This window comes from Ceratotherium simum, chromosome 9, assembly GCF_057802395.1.
Source record: "Ceratotherium simum simum isolate JZ-2026a chromosome 9, ASM5780239v1, whole genome shotgun sequence".
NCBI lineage: Eukaryota > Metazoa > Chordata > Mammalia > Perissodactyla > Rhinocerotidae > Ceratotherium > Ceratotherium simum.
This window is the reverse complement of record NC_141908.1, coordinates 38865959-38885308: the sequence shown is the minus strand read 5'-3', so window position 1 is coordinate 38885308 and position 19350 is coordinate 38865959. Positions and strand designations below refer to the sequence as shown.

The window sequence follows — 19350 nt, the reverse complement described above, 5'->3', positions numbered from 1 at the left end:
CTAGAAAATCACAACTAGTTAAAGGTTTAATTTTTAAAAATTATTTCTTATAATAAAGAATTAGTATAACCAAACTCTCATTATATTCCCAAAATTTTACAGAAATTATTCAAATGGAAGTGTTCTTTATTGTAGTCCTTTGACTCAGAAAATTGAGCTTCTACCAATGTAGTTTTAGGGCAATATCAACCTAAAATTTATATCAGGTATCTGACTTTCTCTCAGTTATAGTTTCATATATTACAAATTTACATGATTTCTTCCTGTCTTGGTTGAATCTATCCTTTGTTAAATTTGAGGTTCATGTATGAATGCATTGCTTTGCCACAGATGAGGGATAAGTTGTAGTTTTTTGTATTTTTCCTTTTGGGCTGTATTATGATATAGGCTGCCCCACCTCTAGTCCTTTTAAAGGAGAAGTAAGGCTCAAACATAGCCATTTGGCTTGAATTATTCAGTCACTTAATCTTTAACATCATGTTAGAACAGTCTATTCATGCTTCTCAGAGTTTTTAATTTAGTGCCAATTTGCATTCAATAGGATAAGATAAAATTCAAAACTAAAATCATTTGGGAATGCCTAGCCTTATAGCTGAGAATTTTTCATGTCCCTATTGAGTTCTTCATAAGAGGGTAGATCAGAGAAGGTTGCCTTAGAGAGGCTAGCAGTAGGAGGTAAATCTGATTAATTCCTTAAGATGATTTGTTTAGATCCACGTAAAGGGTATGTGTTTAAATGTACTAAGAAATAAGGCAACATATGTGAGGGGGATTTGTAAGAAAGACCTTGAATGGCAGTTTGAAGATGGTATGCTTAATTTAATTTGTCATCCTGCAGTCAAATTTTTTTGTCTTACTTATGTATTTTTTTCCCTCCACAGTTGTACAATGGTAGATGGAGTGATGATTCTTCCTGTGCTAATGGTGATTGCTTTCCCTTCCCCTAGCATGGAAGGTAAGTGGCTCACAGCTATTTGGGATAGGACAAGTATACTGTGTATTATTTAGCTTACTGTAAACTAGTTTGTTCTTAATCCTATCAGACTTAACACTCCTTTCCTCCCCCCCCTTTTTAAGACTTTATTTTTTTAAAGCCATTTTTTAGGTTCACTGTAAAATTGAGAGGAAGGTACAGAGATTCCTCGTATACCCCTTGCCCCCACACATGCATAGCTTCCCCCATTGTCAACATCCCTCCATCAGTGTGGTACATTTGTTACAACTGATGAATTTACATCGATGCAGCGTAATCACCCAAAGTCCATCGTTTACATTAGGTTCTACTCTTAGTGTTGTACGTTCTATGGGTTTGGACAAATGTGTAATGACATGTATCCACCATTACAGTATCATACAGAGTAGTTTCACTGCCCTACAAATCCTCTGTGTTCTGCCTATTCCTCCCTTCCCCCGTCCCCTTTAATCCTTAGCAACCACTGATCTTTTTACTGCCTCCATAGTTTTGCCTTTTCCAAAATGTCATATAGTTGGACTCGTACAATATTTAATCTTTTTAAATTGGCTTTTTTCACTTATTAATATGCATTTAAAGTTCCTCCATGTCTTTTCGTGGCATGATAGCTCATTTCTTTTTAGCACTGAATAATATTCCATTGCCTGGATATACCACAGTTTATTTATCTGTTGATCTACTGAAGGGACATCTTGGGGTTGCTTCCAGGTTTTGGCAGTTATGGATAAAATTGCTATAAACATCCACGTGCAGATTTTTGTGAGAACATTTGTTTTTAGCTCCTTTGGGTAAATAGCAAAGATTGTGATTGCTGGATCGTATGGTAAGAGTATATTTAGTTTCGTAAGCAACCACAAAACTATCCTCTGTATTGGCTGTACCATTTTGCATTCCCACCAGCGATGAATTAGAGAGTTCGTGTTGCTCCCCATCCTTGCCAACATGTGGTGGTGTCAGTGTTCTGGATTTTGGCCATTCTAATAGATGTGTAGTGGTGTCTCATTGTTGGTTTAATTTGCATTTCCCTGATGACATATGATGTGGAACGTCATTTCATGTGCTTAATTGCTATTTATACTTCTTTTTTGGTGTGGTGTCTGTTAAGATCTTTGGCCCATTTTTCAATTGGGTATTTTTTTCTTATTGTTGATTTTTAAGAGTTCTTTCTACATTTGGATAACAGTCTTTCATCACGCGTTTCTTTCACATATATTTTCTCCCAGTCTGTGACTTGTCTTCTCATTCTTTTGACATTATCTTTCACAGAGCAGGAGTTTTTAATTTTAATGAAATCCAGCTTATTAATTATTTCTTTCATGGATTGTGCCTCTAAAAAGTTATTGCCATACCCAAGGTCATCTAAATTTTCTCCTGTTATCTAATAATATTACATTATGTAATATTACATAATGTGGCTTACATTAAGTTTCTATTGGATAGTGCTGTTGTAAACCAATTTGAGTATCTATAGTCTACATTCTGCTCTTAGCAATGTTGTTAGAAGCATTCCAATAATATTGCAGTCAATTTACTTAGTGTCAAGAAGATATGAAATAAGAATCCTGTGTGGCAAGTTTAAAGGAATTGGAGGCTTTTAAACCAGAAGAGGGGTGGGGTCCTAGGTTGAAGGAATTACTAAGAAGAAATAGGCTGAAAAGATTTGATGGGTGAATAGTAGTTCTCAGCTGGGGAGTATTTTTACCCCCCAGGGGACATTTGACAATGTCTGGAGACAAGACAAGTAACAGTCGAGTTTCTAGGATTTTTCCTCCTCTTTTTAATTGCTAAACACTATGATCACTATACAAAAAACGAGGAATGTTGTAGAATAAAGTCCTTCCAAATTCCATGCCCTTCCAGGTACAGTATCAATTCTGTGTGGTATTAAGCAGTTCCTTTGAGTTTCATTTGATATCATGGGTGGACCTGTGGTGTAAGCACAATAGAAAAAAAAAGAGTGGAAGAGAAATTTGAGGTGGAAATGTAGAATGAATAGAGAAGGAGGAGAAAGAATGGGGAAAAGAGAAGGGGGAAAGGGCATTTATGGAACAGTATTAACAACCATGCCATTGGTTGTTTTTTCCTGCTTTTAGTCTTAAGCTGCCCAGAGAATCCAGCAAATGACTTCTTAATGCCACAGTGAAGTTGTATAATGAGACGAGTTAGTCTGGCTGAAATGGAAATGGATTGCCACTAAGGTTTTGCTATGTAGTGTACCACCATCACTAGGATGTTTACAAGTAGGGAAAAGAACACACCATCCTTTAGTTGCAATGGCTTTTATATTTTCTAAACAGAATATCCAGATAGTGCTACAGCCTAGAGTGCTCTAAACATAATAGCAGTTGCTTTAGTCCTGTCTTCCTTCCATGACTCAACTCCTTGTTAACTGCATATTCTATGAAAAGACTCTTTGTTTTTGTATATTTTCTAGGAATTAAAAAAAAAAAAAACACTGAACCACTGAGAACCCCTAATTGTAATACACTCTAATATACTTAACATTAGTCATAAAGCAAATGTTAAGTAAAAAATACTTGACCAAAAGAGGTAAATAATAGAGCAGATAACTAAAATCTTTATACTAACCCCACAGATTGTCTAATGCACAGCTTTAGATGACCAAGCTTAAAAGGAACTACACACATATTTGATCTTTGGAGAGCAGCAGCAGCACCTTATTCAATGAAGCTAGATGGCGTTCTTGGGCATAAATAAGAAAGTCATAGAGATTTTGTTCTAATGTATTTTGTTTGGTAATGTACTCTTCTTAGTCAATTAAAAGAAATAACTTCTTCCCCTTTGTCTCCCAAATTATTCCCACATCTCTTAAATATTGATTAGAAATAGTGATAACACTTCAAATAATAGAGTCCCAAGCAGTGGTTTTGGTAGAATTGGCAAGTATGAGTGTACTCGAGAACATTTCTCAAATTCTGTGGAACCCTAAATGCTTGGGGTCAAAAAAGTTTGGAAAATACTGCCTACTGTAACTATCTCTTTGATGATTATAGGTAATATTTCTTGAGTGGTTAATATGTGCCAAGTGTTGGGCTAACTGCTTTATATCTGTTATTTCCCGTAATCCTCATGATTATGCTAATGAGATAAATTTTGGGCGATGTGCTTTTGAATTGGTTAAAACTCCTGCTTAAGGTTACACAGCCAATAAGAGGTGTGATATACTTTGTGGAATGGTGTTCAAGAGTTTCAATCATTATCAGTCCTCTTAGAATTTTGCATTTTTTTGGTGCCCTAAATTAGCCACCTCCACATTACATTATATCTGGTGCATGCTAGAAACCAGCTCAATCCAGTCTGTCTGAGAGGTGGAGATGAGAGCTTGTAATAGAACATGATGAGGCCCCTTCACCTGGGTTTGTGTTTTTTATTTCTCTTGTCTCTCATACCAGTATTCATTTTTCATGTTCATTATATATACAGCTCTAGCTGCAGGAAGAGTTTTATTTGCTCTCACAGAGAAGAGCACTTGAGTCCTAATTACCCGTATATCCTTCCTTTTCCTTTCCATTAATAAGACTAATCATGCTCTAATACTGCTATTATGCCTCAAGGGAGAAGTCTGTTTTTATTCCAGAACCTCCATGTTTGGCTTTTCCTTTGTCCCTTTCAGGATTTGCAGGTGAAGACCATGACACAAATACTTAAAATGGAATATTGCTTCTTCAGAAACATTTCAAAGCTAAGATGACCCACATTTTGTTCAATTTGCAAGCCGTAGTTAGATTTTATTATAGCAAGGAAGGCTGGACTTTTGTAGAATTTTGTTGCAAGAGATTTTGGCCTGTCCTAGAGAAGATTGCTAAGTCTTCAATTATTTTCTGGGTTGACTTGATTTTAGTATTTCCAAAGCTATCACCACTCAGACTTTCCAGCCCAGTTACCCAATGAGGGAAGGAAGGGGATAACTTCAATAGACTGTTTGTTAGGGTCCACAAAGGTGCCCCTCTTTGCCACTGAGGGGAAGAATAGAATAAGCCTTTCTTTGAATTTCTCATTATTGAAGATTCAGCAAGTTCTTGAAGGGGTGAATGAATGTAAGAGAAATGTCTCAGTATTAAATTTGTTGCTCTCATTTCCCATTACTATAATTTATCCCTTTTGTTTGGAATAAAATCTTTTTCATTGACACATCATCAAATGAGAGACTTTGGAGGGAGAGAGATGAGATGCACTGAGTTATGTGCCACTACTAGGACCTAAAATATCTGATGAAGCTGCACACTTTTAAGATACTGCTTCTTTTTTGCCAAATTTTCTTATTGAACAGGATAGTGGCATATTGGTTAATGCAAGGTGAGCTGTGATAAAGCTTTCTTTTAGCCTTTCTTTCATGGGGAATGTTTGTTTCAGCTGTGGATCGTTCAACTAAAGCCACCTTCATTTATATGAGGAGGGGGTAGCAGTAGGGTGTAGAGGGGACTCTAAAAATTTCAATCAAAGTCAAGTATTGAACAAATGTGAATACAAATCCAAGACCCAAGCTCATTTAATAATTTCTTTGTGGTCAACAGTGAGTGGGCAATGCAATAGCTTCTAAGCTTCTCTTTCATAAAGAGAGGTCTCAAGAGCAAGAGGGTGGATGCCATCTTCTCTTTATGGAAAAACTAGGGAACAGGAGATTTGTAGGAATATCATGTATGCAACTTTTGCTCTTGGGGAAAAAAACACCAAGGAAAACAAAACACCTGTACAAATTAATTTGCAACTCCCGAAACACTGCTGACTGTCTTCTGGAGTTTCCCTCTGCAGCCCGGCCTGACCTCAGGCAAGCTTCCATAGAAAATGATTATACGAAATAAGTCATCATTACTCAGAACTCACATCGACTCCAAGTTAGTGTAAGACACGGGGCGGGGTGGCTTTCAAACTTTTCACCGTGACTCACGGTAGGAAACATTTTAAAGTTGGACTTAGTGCATCTCCACTTGGAAACATTTTACAGTAGGACCCACACACAGCTGAAATGAAAATTTCATGAAATGGTGATTATTCTTACTGTGTGTAATGTACTCCTATTTCTTCTCTTTTTTATTCTCTTCAGTTTAATGTCACTTAGAAAGAAAGAAAGAAGGAAAGAAACCTTGTCCTGAACCACTCAATCTATTTCGCTGCCCACCAGTGGGTCATAACTCATAGTTTAAAAAAGACCCTCCAATCTGCTCCCAAGAGCTCACTGCCCAGAAGTCCCTGACGCCCTCAGGTGAAAGCTCTGACAACTAACCTTAGGTCATCTGGTATATTCTCTGCCAGAGCTGGCCTAGAACCTTTTATTTTTTCACAGGTTCATGTAGCCTGACCATCCTCTCTCTCCAAGCCAGTGATTTGACAGGAAGAGGGAAGTTTACATTTGCGCCTTCTCAGCCTCGGTCATAACACTGGAACAGCTGCTGCCTGATTCTAATCAGCTGAATCCGAGCTCCGCCGAGCAGGGTGTTTCCTAGATCCACTGTAATGCTACATCTAATTCTTTGTTATGGGTTAGAGTGGAGCACGGACTTTCCGAGGATACGTGTATTTGGGGGATGTGGGAAGGAGAGAAGGAATAGAAGGAAGAAGGAGAAATTCCTCTTGAGAAGGTGGTGAAATTCACCTTAAAGAAGCAAAACACAACTCTGCCTGTATTTTTTATTCAGATGGTGATTGGGAGGGGAACTTACCTTTCATTTATTTTTTGCTGCATTTGTTTTACATTCTGAATTCTGGTACCTGCACGAAGCCAGTTTGAATGAAAAAAAAAAATAAGATTCCTTCAGGAAAGTTGTAAAGTAAGAATAGATAGGAAAAAAAAGTACCCACAGTTCAGTTTAGAATTTGACTCCTATGATGTATATAATACTGTAGAATGCCACATGGAGTTACAGGGTCACGGCGTCTCTTTGTCTTTAATGTCATGTCCTGGCTCATATACTTCACAATGTCAATTTTGTGAAGGGTTAGCGTAATTTTTGATAGTTAAATGGTGTTGCTAGTCAAAGTCAAAGAGTGTCTTCTGAAGGGAAGGCTCTGGGCCATGCATAGGAGTCAGGCCTTTCTCAGGAGAGAGACAAAGTCAAACACTGTCATGAGCCAGCATCTTCCTTTTTCCTGTGTCTCTGTGTGTGTTACTTCCCCTCTCTGGGCCTGTTACTTCAGCGGCACGATGGAGACGGTAGCAGGGTGGCCGTGAGGAGTCATGGGGAGTACATCCACAGTGACCCTGGAGTGTGAGAGGCCGGGACCTGGTGGTGGTCATTGTTTTATCCCCAGTGCCTAAGATGGTGCCTGGCATGTAGCTGGTGCCTAATGAATATTTGACAAACGAATGAATAAATAATGTTGGCTGCAATCATAATAATTATTGTCATATAAAAAAGATAATATAAGAGACAGAGGGACTGATCTGGGTTGAGGAGATGATAAGAGAGCACATATTTTCAAAGAATTTATTCTGAGTTTGGGAAAAGAGAATCAGTTATACGACAGTCTTACATTCTTCCAGTTGCATCCACTGAAGTAGGCACTAGGCATGTCAGTGTAACTAGAAGTGGTTCTTGCTGTCAAGGGGTCACCGTCTAGTTGGAGACGCACAGCACCGGGAGTATGACAGGAAGGGCCTCATATCACACTGGGCTGGGATTGGGGACAGCAGTCCCGGGAGCTGGAGTGTGGAAGGATAAACAGGCAATAGACCGCCAAAGGAAGGACTGAGAAAGACTGTTTAGGCAGGGGAAGGGCTGAGCCCAGAGAAGTGGGGGAATGGAGGACACCGCCTGGGCAGTCCAGCATGGCCAGAGAGCAGTCTCGAGAAGGGACTCAGGTTGAGAGTTAGGTCCTACTAGCCTGGCTGGGCCTCATGCCTAATATGTTTCACTTGTATCATGAGGGCAGTGTGAGCTATCGAAAGATTAAGTAGAGGCAATTTGTGTTTTTTCAAAGAGTTGTGTGGTGGAGGTGCATCATAAGGGATGGCAAGATTAGAGGTGAGGGGATGAGAAAAATGAATCCTCCTGCAGTGTCTTGGCAGGCACGCTGCATTGTCAGAGGCATCCCAACTATAGCAACTTAATGGTAGCAAACAAAACAACAACTGAAAACCTTCGTTCAAAGAGTAGACCTTTGTTACAGGTGGTTCACGAATAATAACAGCAGCGCAAGCAACACTAATCTAAGAATAATTCCACTCCTACTTTTATTATGAAAACAGAAGCCTGAGCTGCTGACTTTTCTAGCAACTTTTGTGAGACACTTAAATCCCTCTAGCTGGCCCTTTGTTCCTGTGTTGCCATGGAGTGTCAATAAGCCCAGCTCAGAATAACCCAGGCAGTGAAATGAGAGGTACAGCTTGCTCACTGGCATGTTGGCTGGCCAGGTTACACTGTTTTCATTGCTCCCGTCTTGGGAGGAGCACCGGGCAGCTGGTTGCCCTGGCAGCTGTGAAAGGTGTATGTCTCTGGGCTGACCAGAGTCTGAAATGCAACCAAAACTTGCCTGCCTACTGAGCATATGCAGCTCCCGATTGAGCTGATAGCAACTGAAAATAGCCCACTGAGCACCTGTCCCTTGTACACCAGCCCTTGGCCGACTGCCATTTAGGACAGTGTGGACTCACTTGGTGGATAGGTGAGGGGCTGAGCGGATTTTCATGGTTCTTAGGAAGATCTTGGGAACTTTGGCCTTAGCTTAAAAGGAAGAAAAAAAAGCAACAGCCTCTCTGAGCAGTCCATTTGGCACTTCTGTGGTTAGTGGGTAGCCACAGTGGCCGTGTATGTACAGTATGTGCTGAAGACTCCATATAGTTCTTGCTCAGCCAAACTGCGGTCCAGTAGACTGAGACGTATAAGTTTTCTCTTGGAGGGAAAGGCTTTCCTAAAAAACTCCTGGATGGTAGCCATCCGTGGTTTATGCTGCCTTAGTTTTAGTAAGGGGAGGCATTGAGTTAAACTATTTTATTTAATTTTCTGCCTGCTCTTTAATCCCCAATGTTTGTTAGTAGGTCGCTTCTACAAGGTGTCTCTTTGCTAGATTGTCCTTTCTCAGCAGTCCAAATGTGGGCACAGAATAGAATCACAGCATGTTAGGAGCTGTCTGTTCCCCTTTGGGACTCCTTCCATTTCCTTCTGGGCTTTCATCTCTTCAGTGGGCTTGCCATTGTTGGGCATGCTTGGCACGCCAATGTGGATGGAAGCAGACTCTGGAAGGAAATACTTCTGAAATGACTGGTGGTATTAAAGCTACTATTTAAAAGTGACCCTTCGTAGATACTTGGGTTATCTTTAGGCCGTCAGGGCTCTGCAGCTACAGGAGCCAAAGGGAATCTGTGGAAACTCTGGCCTGTTGCTCTCGCCTTGGTTTGTGTTTAGATATTCTTGTTTCCCAGCCAGTGGCCTCGTGACACATCTCAGATTTAGCTGCCTTTCTTCTGCCAAGGCCCAAGATTATTGTGGAAGCTCGGAATGGTGTGCTGTGCCACAGAGTTTGGAGGGAGGGAGTGTGTGTTGGAAAAGCCAGTTCTGGTTCACAGCACTCTGAAGAAATGCTTTCAGTGTCTACCTTGACTGTAGATACCTGGAGCCTTTCTTTGGGCTCGGGTAAAAAAAGAAGCTCAAAATGATCCAAACTTAACCATCTCTTGGTGACTGTGGGATCTTTAGTCTATGACTAATAAGCCAGTCTTCTTAAGTGTGTTGAATTTGGGAGTTAATGAATTCTTGTGGACCATATTAATTAGACTGATAGGGGAAAGAAGATATGCAAAGCAAAGATCAAGTTATAAAGACTGGAATACAGATGCACAAGGCATGTATTCATGGGATTGAAGACGTGGGATTCCTTTCTTCATTAACCTTTCCTTGAGTTCTGGGCCTGGTGGGGCTTTGGGACATGAGCTGGGAAATTGGCGGTAGGGAAGTAGCAATATCAGAAGCTGGGCTCTGCCCAGTTTTTCGCCACTGGATATCTTAATCGCCTTGGCTTCATCTGGCCTGGAAAGAAAATAGTCTAGAAATTACCTTTTCTCTCTATGCTTTTCTCTGGGGTGGGGTAGAGTAGGGAGCTAGAGAGGAGGAATTTAAGTAATTCTAGACATTGTTACCTTTTGCTTTGGGTGCCACAATGCCTAGGGGCTGACAGTCTAAGACTGTTGTTCAACAAATTGGACCCTTGCCCATCTTTTGAAGGGTTTATCTCTGTGGTTTGAAAGCTTCCGGAAAGGGTGTGGGGGTGTAGTGAGGGCTTGCAGATGGTAATCAGAGGAAAGACTGGCAACCTTGGAGGCCCGGTCCCAGAATCCCAGCGAAAAAGATCAGGTAGGCCACAGGAGGGGAAATAGAGGTGGGAGCTGGGTGCCGAAGCTGCCCTACAGTTCCTTTGCCACTGTCCTTCCCATGTGGAGCCCTTGTTTAAGGTTTCCTGTGAAAACAAAATTTTCCATATAGAGCCCAGGTAGGAAACCCTCACTGGAGCAACCGTGCACTCCCTAGTTAGCCCCAGGGGTGGGGGTGGGAACAACCAAAAAGAGTCAGGAACATCTCTTTCCACACTGTGAACAGAGCTTCTAGCCTGAGACGTTTGATAGATGGTACCGTTATCACTGGCTCTCTTCTGAAACTGAACAGGGAATGACTTCTCTGAAATGTGTATAATTCACTGCCTCTTGGTTCCTCTTCCTTCAGGCTGTAGTACTCTCCCTATAAGTGCAGCTTCCCTCAGACATGGGCATTGTCAATATATGGGGGTGGGGTGGGAGTATTTTCTGGTCTCTAAAAGAATTCCCTAGTAGATAATTTCCATTAGGCCTTGTAAATCATTTGTTTCTCTGAAGCAGAAATTCAAGAAGTTTGAAGAAAAAATGAAGAAAGGGGTCATTATTTTTCCCCATATTAAGGAGCTGCTTCCCAGACATCATGCATATGTTAAAGCCAAGTTTGCTACATTCAGGGAATCATAAAAAGCAAGGAAAAGTCAGACTGATATTGTCTTGAGTCGGTACCCCACAATGTTCTTTAACTTGTTAGTCACTTAAACGCAGACCGAGTTTTTGGCTTTGAAATAGAAGGTGTGGCTGCTGCAATAGGTTTAATTTACAGGGATTATTTCAGAGACAAGGAGTCAGCCCAGACACAAAATAAACAGATGGCACTTTTTTTTTTCTCTCTCAGCTTCAGCAGTTCAAATGCAGGATGACTTAGGAATCCTTATCACCTTCAGCAAAGCAAGAAGGGGAAAATGATGTAATTCACTCTTCCCCACTCCCTGCTGGAAACACCATTATTTTCACTGATAGGAGAAAAATGGCAGCAAAGACCAGAGGCATTTTTTTCACTGCTGAGTGGGCAAGTCCTCCATGACTCCTCTAAACTGACTGGAGTCAGGCACTTACTGTGTTTTGATCATCCTGATCACTGTAGCATCCTAGTAGCCAGAAGTCCTCAAATCAGCCATCCAAGGAAGGACCACCCATAAAAGCCCTGCTGTTCCATTAATGTATGAAATAATTCCTTGTTTTAGGAACTCATGTATTTTACCTCTCTATTTTAACAAAGAAGCAAGCAAATAAAAAACCTACCACAGCACCACAAGCACTAATTTTCCACATTCGTGAGCCCGAGTAGGTGAACAGATGTGACGCTATGGCGAGCTCTAGGAAGAAGCGGTTTGCACAGACATGCTGGCTTGGTGACTAAGCCTTGCCTTAAGATCTCTGCTGACATTTAAAGACTTTATAGACTCAGTCTGCTCTGAAAACCAGCATCATGTCTCTTCCCACCTCTAAATCCTTTCTGTGAAGAGAAAATTCATTCTGAAACAAATACTCATCCAAGTTGTACTCTAGCCAAGTACGAAGGCTGTTGTGAGGTATGGTGAGCAAAGTAGGCTCAATTCCTACCCTCACGATGCTCACCGTCTAGAGGAAAGACTTGGACATTCAATAGCCATTCAGACACATGTATGTGAGTGTATGCAGGTAGTTCCAACTTTAAATTTGTGTGTGTGAACAAAGGCTTCTCTGAGGACGTGACATGTAAGGTGGGATCTGGAGGGAAGGTCAGCACTAGCTAGGTCAATGGGGGTGTTGGCGGGGAGGGAGATAAGCATGTGATGTGGAGGGAATGCCACGCCTGAAGGTCCTAAGATCCTGAAGCAGAAAGAGGCCTTCCAAGATCTGAGGGGAGGCTGAAGGGGCAGGCAGAGATCAGATCAACCAGGACTTGGGTAGGCCGTGTTGTTAACCGCTGTCTCTATTTCGAGCATAATGGAAGCTAGAGAAAATCAGTCTTGTACATCTGAATAGGGATGCCATTTGCTGAGTTAGGGAACATTGGAGGAAGGACACATTTGGAGTTGGAGGCATCATGAGTTCAAAATCTTGGAAATTGTAAAACCATTTTTTTGTTTTTATTCTAGTTTACAATGTGATCTCATTCAAATGCATTCATTCTCTCTCTTAACTCCTAGAATTTTCTTCTTGGCTTTGCAACTTTACCAAGTATCAATTTCTCTGACCAGAAAAAAAAATGTGATTTGGGTTTCCTAAATGAGTGTTTTCTAATGAGAGCATTTAGGCACTTGTTGTATTTTATCCCTGAGCATATAGCCTGCCTTCTTGCCAGACCATCAAATGCCCTTCACGAAGCATTCCGGACGGACCTTTGTGTTTCTGTCTTAGGAGCAGGCTTGCTGGCAGTGATACCTGGCATTGCAAAATCCTTCCTTAAGCCTTTGTTTAATGCCAAAGATCTCAAATGCTTTCAGATTCTGGAGAGGTGCCAAACTGCACTCTTGGATTAGGAGATGATGGAAGGACTCCCATATTTATAAGCCTAATATAAGCTGTCATTTCAAATGAATGAATCGTTTATACTGTTGGAAGGAGTCCAGGGATGTTTGGGGTTCCTTTTTTAGCCTACAAAGTTCTGAGCTATTGGACTTTTATAACAAAAGTCTAATAACCACATTGTTATTTGTGCTACGTTGAGGTGAGTTGATAAGAAATTCAGCCTGTTTCTTTCTCTGACCCTTGGGATCATAGCTACAGGCTGGTTTCCTTGTAGCATTTTCTCATTTGTCTTTTGTGTCAAAGACTTTAGTGGGAAATGTGGGGTTTTGTGCACCATTTAGAATGATAATCAGTTGAAGTGCCTTAGAGCATTATGGAGTGCTTGACTGGGCAGGTGGGTGGGAGAAGGTTGGGGATAAGTCCGTCCTGTTGTGCCTAGATGGCTCAAGTCCCACTTAAAACATAAATGTGAATACTTTTACTGTGAGGTACAAGATTATCCCAAGCCATGGACAATCTTAAAAAGTCTGCGATGCTCTTTGCTCTGCCTCTTCCTCTGCCAGTCTAGGATTAGGCTATGAGAGTAGATGTGTCTAGATGATGAACTCAGTATTGCCCAGAACAAGAAAAGTCTTTTAAAAGATTTGGCCGTGGGGAGCCCCTGGGATTCCGGGCCTGCGCCCCTGGTTGTGGAGCCAGCCCCGGATCCTCCCAGGAGGCGTCCAGAACTCGCTGCTGCTCCGAGTGTGTTCTCACGGGCCTGGTTCTAGTGATACAAAGGGCAAACAGCGCCAGCCATAACACTGAGTAATGCTGGGAGGTGCCTTTTAGAACAAACAATGTGGGTGAGCTTCTCAGAGAGGGAATACCTCTGGCTTGACATTTAAATTACTGAATTATTTAAATGAATGTCAATTAGGTAGAATAGACTTGCTGCCTTCTGCCAGGACACTTCCTAGTTATTTGCACAGGCAAGTGTAAAGTAGTAAAATACTTCATATCAGATATGGTGCTTCCTGTCTGTACTGTTGAAAATCAGTCACAGAAGGTGATTATCCATTTCTTGGTGTTCCTTGATGTGTACTGTATTTGTATCACGGTCTGAGAGATTCAAGGTCCATAGAACCTTACCTGTTGCCCTAAAAGGGGTTTTGTGATAATTCTCTCACCCCTCCTCCCCGAAAATTCCACTCCAAATAAAATATCACAGGCCCACACATGCTATGGTTATTCCTAAATTTCGACAAGACTAAAACAGTGAGTCATGGGCATTTTGGGGCCTGCTGTGTTCCTTAGACTTGTGGATATTAAGCTCTGAAAATGCTACTACTTTGCTTTTAGCTTTCTTTGTTGAATTAGTAATCCTAGCTCAGAAAATCCTTTTGGCATCTTTTCGACTAATCCACTCCGTCAGATGAAATTGCCAAAGTGGCATTTAACTAACGTGTGTGTGTGTGTGTGCAGGCATGTGTGTGGGTGCGTGTGGTCATTCTTATATTCTTATGTATTTAGGGTCTTCATTTATATTTGGCTGTATATAAAAAATAGATACATAAAGGGCTCTGCTAATTAGTTATATGGGAATATACAAATTAAAAGATTAAATGTTGGTAAGAATCAGAATAGGAAGAAGTTGGCAAAGGTTTTGTCCTTTCCGATTAGCTAACTGCTGGACTGAGCTCATGGTTCCACCATATCAGAGATTGAGTTAATTATTACATATCATTAACAGCCGTTTTTCTTCCCCTTTTTTCTTTTTCGTGATTGTGAAGGGGAGGATATGAAAACCCTGGTTTTTGACATCTTACTGAAAAGAATCACCAGTTTAAAGGTAGTCAACCCTGGACGTCTATACTCAACTATAAGGGGGATATAAACATTCAAGGAGAGTGTTTAATAAATGAATGAATCTCTTTGACTTGGTTTATGACCTCACGGGATAAGATCTGATTAAGATCTATACCCCATTCTGCCTGTGTGCACTGCATGGTTGGGTATAGTTAGCTGAATTTTACTAAACAAGGTACTTATTTGAGGCTGCTCAATTTTGGCACAGTTCTTTAGCTTACAGTTCAAACATCTGTCAGACCACTCCCCCGTCCTGTCAAAAACTAGAGACTTTGGAAGGGCAGTGTCCCTTCTTGCCATCTGTGGACGCAGAGTTCAGTTTGGGCTGGAATTTTAAAAGCAAACTTCAGTCAGAGCACATTAGAGAAATTATTATTATTGTTGTTATTTTATTTTTTAAAATTTGACATTTTTTATTAGAACCACAGAGTGTCATTAATTCTTTGGTACCCTGGACCATCCATTTCCATAGGATCCATTATGACTGAGCCCTTTATGGTCTGGGGTAACTTCTTTGTAGCTGTTCCTAGTGGACCTCAGGTACAGCGAGTTGAGTGATTCATACTCCATTATCAGTCCACAAACAGCTAATCTCCTATTTTATTTTCATTTTATCCCTTTATCCTAACACTAACCCTTCATCCCCAACCCAGCGTCAACAGGAATATCCTCTTTAATGTGTTAAGTATATATCCTTGGATATCTATGACCTTTAAAAAATCTTTAGCGTTTTAAAATATATGTTTATGTTCAAATTTCCACCAATGGTGTTATTGCACAGTTTTTGAATGTCATCTTTTGAATTTCCTGCTGTAGATCACAAACAAATCAATATGACACCATTAGCTCCCCTCCCCACCCCGCCTGTCCATTTCCTTCCAAAGAATCATCACCTGTTGGGCAGCATAGTTGGCAACCCTAAGCCCAACTTTGTGCCATTCAAGAGTGGCGAGCATGTCTAGACTCCCTAGAAATATTATCTTTCAACTTGCTTTTGGCAAGTGTAAACTTTTTGCTGGATTTTGTCAACAGATATGTATGTTTCGCATCCTCATAGAAATAGATTGGTGCTGGAATTTCTCTTAGATTTCTCTAGGCAGGGAAAATAAAGACTATTTCTTGGCTCATTAAAATTTTTGCTCATTAAAAATGTCCGAGGGCTCTTGATTCTCGGGGGTGAGACTGGTGACATACACATACTGTCAGTGGCTATTTTGGATTTTCTGCTTTCAGGCATGTCTTTGCTCTTAGATGAGCCCCTTGTGGTTTTCAAAAGAACTAGCAAGTCAATTATAAATAGAAGGCTTGTGTCTGTGTGTCTGCATGCACTTACTCCGTGGGATGAGGCACCCACATTACAGTGGGCAGTGAACTATTTTTCACTTCTTTGAAGAGGGAAGAAGGAAGATTAAGACTGATTTTTCTCTTTTTGAGATAACTCACATCTCTACACACTCCCACACAAATCTGTGTAAATGAACTTGACATTTTCAAAGACCTTACCTTAAGGTCGCCTCTTGAAAGCACAGCCACCCGACCTGTTATTTTAAGAAAGAAGCAGTTATCTCACAGACCTGCTACAGAGGGTTCAAGGATTAGAAGGCAGCCTGTCTGTGCCGTAGACCTTCGGAGGGAGCTCTGAAAGCTGAATTTCCTTATATGAACAGTGCTTCAGTTGAAAGTGACCTCAGCTAACTAATCAGTGGCCTCTAGGACTTGGCTGTTTACCTTCTGTCTTCCCTTTTCTTCCCTGCTAGTGGAAACCCTTGAGCCCAGCAAGTCTGAACTAATAATAATTCTAACAAGGGAGGGGAAAAGAAAGAGTGATTTGAAAAAATGAAACTGCAAAGAGTGTTTTCAGGAAGAGACAATTAGGAGGTCTGTTAGGTGTGCTTCACTGATGATACATTTCTGCCTCTTTCCCTTGTACCTTGGACCTACCAGGTGTGGGCTACTCCTTTGGTCCCACCTGTTACCTTATTTTTCAAACATTTTTCTATTCTCTTTGTCTCCTTGGGCCCTCATCCTCAATAATTAGTGCCAAATTTTTTTCTGCCAATTGAAAATGTATAAGCAGCTATGAATTCTCATTGTAATCAATGTAAAAACTTCAGTGTTACTACTATTGAAAAATTAGTCTAGACATCCAGCTGAAAATATTGATAATATGGATTTGTAATTATAGACTGTGCATCCTTGTAAACTCTTATTAGACTGGTATATTTCTGAAGCAGACAGGTAACAGCAGGTACGTCAGTATTCCTTATATTACTAGTTGATGGGGATGTGTATGGAGCTAGCAGGAACTGGTATTAACAGCTGCCATATATTTAGGAGCCATTTTTTTTTTAACATTACGTAAAGGTGATGAGCATTCTGCTCCGGTAAATCGTTTTATTTTGATGCAAGAATTGGGATATGAGAGCCCATCAGGCTGAAGATACCATGAAAACCACAGTGGGAAAAGTTCATTTTCGTAAGCCTGTGGACAAATGATAACCATTCTTTGGCCTAGTATGATCTAAAAGAATACACAGCTTATATAAATGCATTCATATATCGAGAGAGGATTATTATTTGGTGGTTGCTCAAGTGAGAGAGACAAGATAACACAATGTGGACATCATGGCCAATGGCATTGTTTAGCTTGACCTTCTGTTTGGTTAATGTGTTTGTAATAGTCTTGGAGAAACTATTTTTTTCCCCTAATGGGGGTAAAACCCATGCAGTAATTTTCTTTTTTCTCTTCCTCTCTCCTTTGCAGATGAGAAGGCTAAGGTAAACACCAAACTTTACATGTGTGTGTGTGAAGGCCTCTCCTGTGGGAATGAGGACCACTGTGAAGGCCAGCAGTGCTTTTCCTCGCTGAGCATAAACGATGGCTTCCACGTCTACCAGAAGGGCTGCTTCCAGGTGTACGAGCAGGGGAAGATGACCTGTAAGACCCCGCCATCACCTGGCCAAGCTGTGGAGTGCTGCCAAGGGGACTGGTGTAACAGGAACATCACGGCCCAGCTGCCCACTAAAGGTTCCCATGGACTTTTCTATTTCTAGATCAAGGATTTTTGTTACTATTGTCCTGATTCTGTGTGGGTTAAAGATGTAAGTAGCCACAAGGTTTTCCTCCTACTCTGAGCCAGAGGCAATGGGTGACAAGGAAGGTAGCTGTAGGTGAGGAAGAGAAAGGCATGGCCTTTTGGAATCTAAAAGGAGGATGGACATTTTTGGGAAAGTGAGCAAGGTGATGTTCACCTTGAGGATGGCTTGGCTGACCAGATCTCTCTCGGTAGTCATCAGCAGGTGAACAGCTCCTGATACTCTTTTCTTTTAAGGAGCCATGATGTCATAATTTCTGAAACAATTCTGCTTAGTAAATACTCATCTCTATGTTGAGTGTACAGGGAGGAAAATGGAACATAAAACTTCAGTGTCTAGGTAGAGTCCCTTTCTTTCTTTATGAGGAAAGGGACAAAGAAATGCTCACTAACTTTTTCTCCCATATCTGATTCCCAGTGATCTGTCACTGAAACTTGAAAATTTCACATGAACCTTGTAGTTTATGTATAATCTTCTCAGTGTTATATTCAACATGGATTCCATATCCAGTGGAAATCAGTCTTCCTCTGAAACTCTTTGCTCATAAAATGAGCGCTAAATTGCTTTCTCAAAGTCCCTACAAATATTAGTGTCTTTGTAGATTCACTCCAAGCCAAGTTTACTCTCTTAATACATAGTACATTTTTAATAGACATAATTATTTAATTTTATACCCACAAAAGAAGAAACAAACCAAAAAGTAGAGTAGGAGAGCCTACTAGGAGCATCCACTGCCAGAAATGTTAGTCAGCAAGGGAGGAAACAGAAAAATGAAAAAAACAGATAAAGGTTGTGTTAACAGCAATTTCTGGAAGTTATGGTGATGACCTTAAGGCATATATAAAAGATTAAATTCTGATAAGCAAATAGAGTTGAATAATAAAAGAAGACTTTTTTAAAAGAGAGATCAAGTATTTAAATGGTTTAAACTAAAAGGATACTTGATGGAATCAACTTTACTCTTCTTAAGCTTTTTGAGTATAGAGTGAATAGACATGAAGAAATGTCTGTATTTGCACAAAAATTATATCTACAGTATGAAAAGTTTCTAATCTGCAGAACACTCTACTAGACTGTAAGTTGTAATAGAAAATTTATTTTCTTAAAGAATTTCTCATTTAATTAGGGAGGCACAATATTTATAATTTACTGTTTTATGTAATTAGTTTTACACTTGATCATACAAGTGACACGTACCATGGAGTATTATGTGCCAAGTCATTGATTAACGTGGATTTAGAAAGTTAAAAGAAATGTATACAGGAAGTTAGGCTTGAGATTGGATGGCTGAAGGGGGCCAGGCACATGGAAAAGAGTAAGGCATATGTGAGGAAGAATGGGGCTTGGTGACATAATGTCATGAAGGGGTCTGAAATTCAGAGATGATTATTGTTTTGAGACCTTTTAATTACGGACCTTCACTATCCAACTATGAAATTTTGATTTAACTCACTAGGCAAAAATCTTTGTGAATATTTGCTTGAGTGATATGTGAGTGTTTTACTGAATGCATGAATGTTTGAGTGGGTAATGTAATAATGCCTGAACAAGGGGGTGAATGAGTGTTTAGGCAAGTGAGTGAATCAGTGAATGAATGTTTTGAGTGAGTGAATGAATGTTGAATACGTGAGTCAAAAAACAGATGAATGAATAG

The 19350-nt window shown here is 40.4% G+C and overlaps 1 protein-coding gene across 4 annotated transcripts in view; it reads left to right on the top strand.

Moving 5' to 3' along the window:
* ACVR1 (activin A receptor type 1) overlaps nt 1-19350 on the top strand; it is a 120826-nt gene that overhangs the window by 66910 nt on the left and 34566 nt on the right. For all 4 annotated transcript variants that reach the window (XM_014785954.2, XM_014785952.2, XM_014785953.2 and 1 more), the window contains 2 exons: nt 882-955; nt 17365-17628. In XM_014785954.2, coding sequence (XP_014641440.1) covers nt 889-955; nt 17365-17628 — 331 coding nt within the window. In that variant the 5' untranslated portion in view covers nt 882-888. The remainder of the gene's footprint in view (nt 1-881; nt 956-17364; nt 17629-19350) is intronic.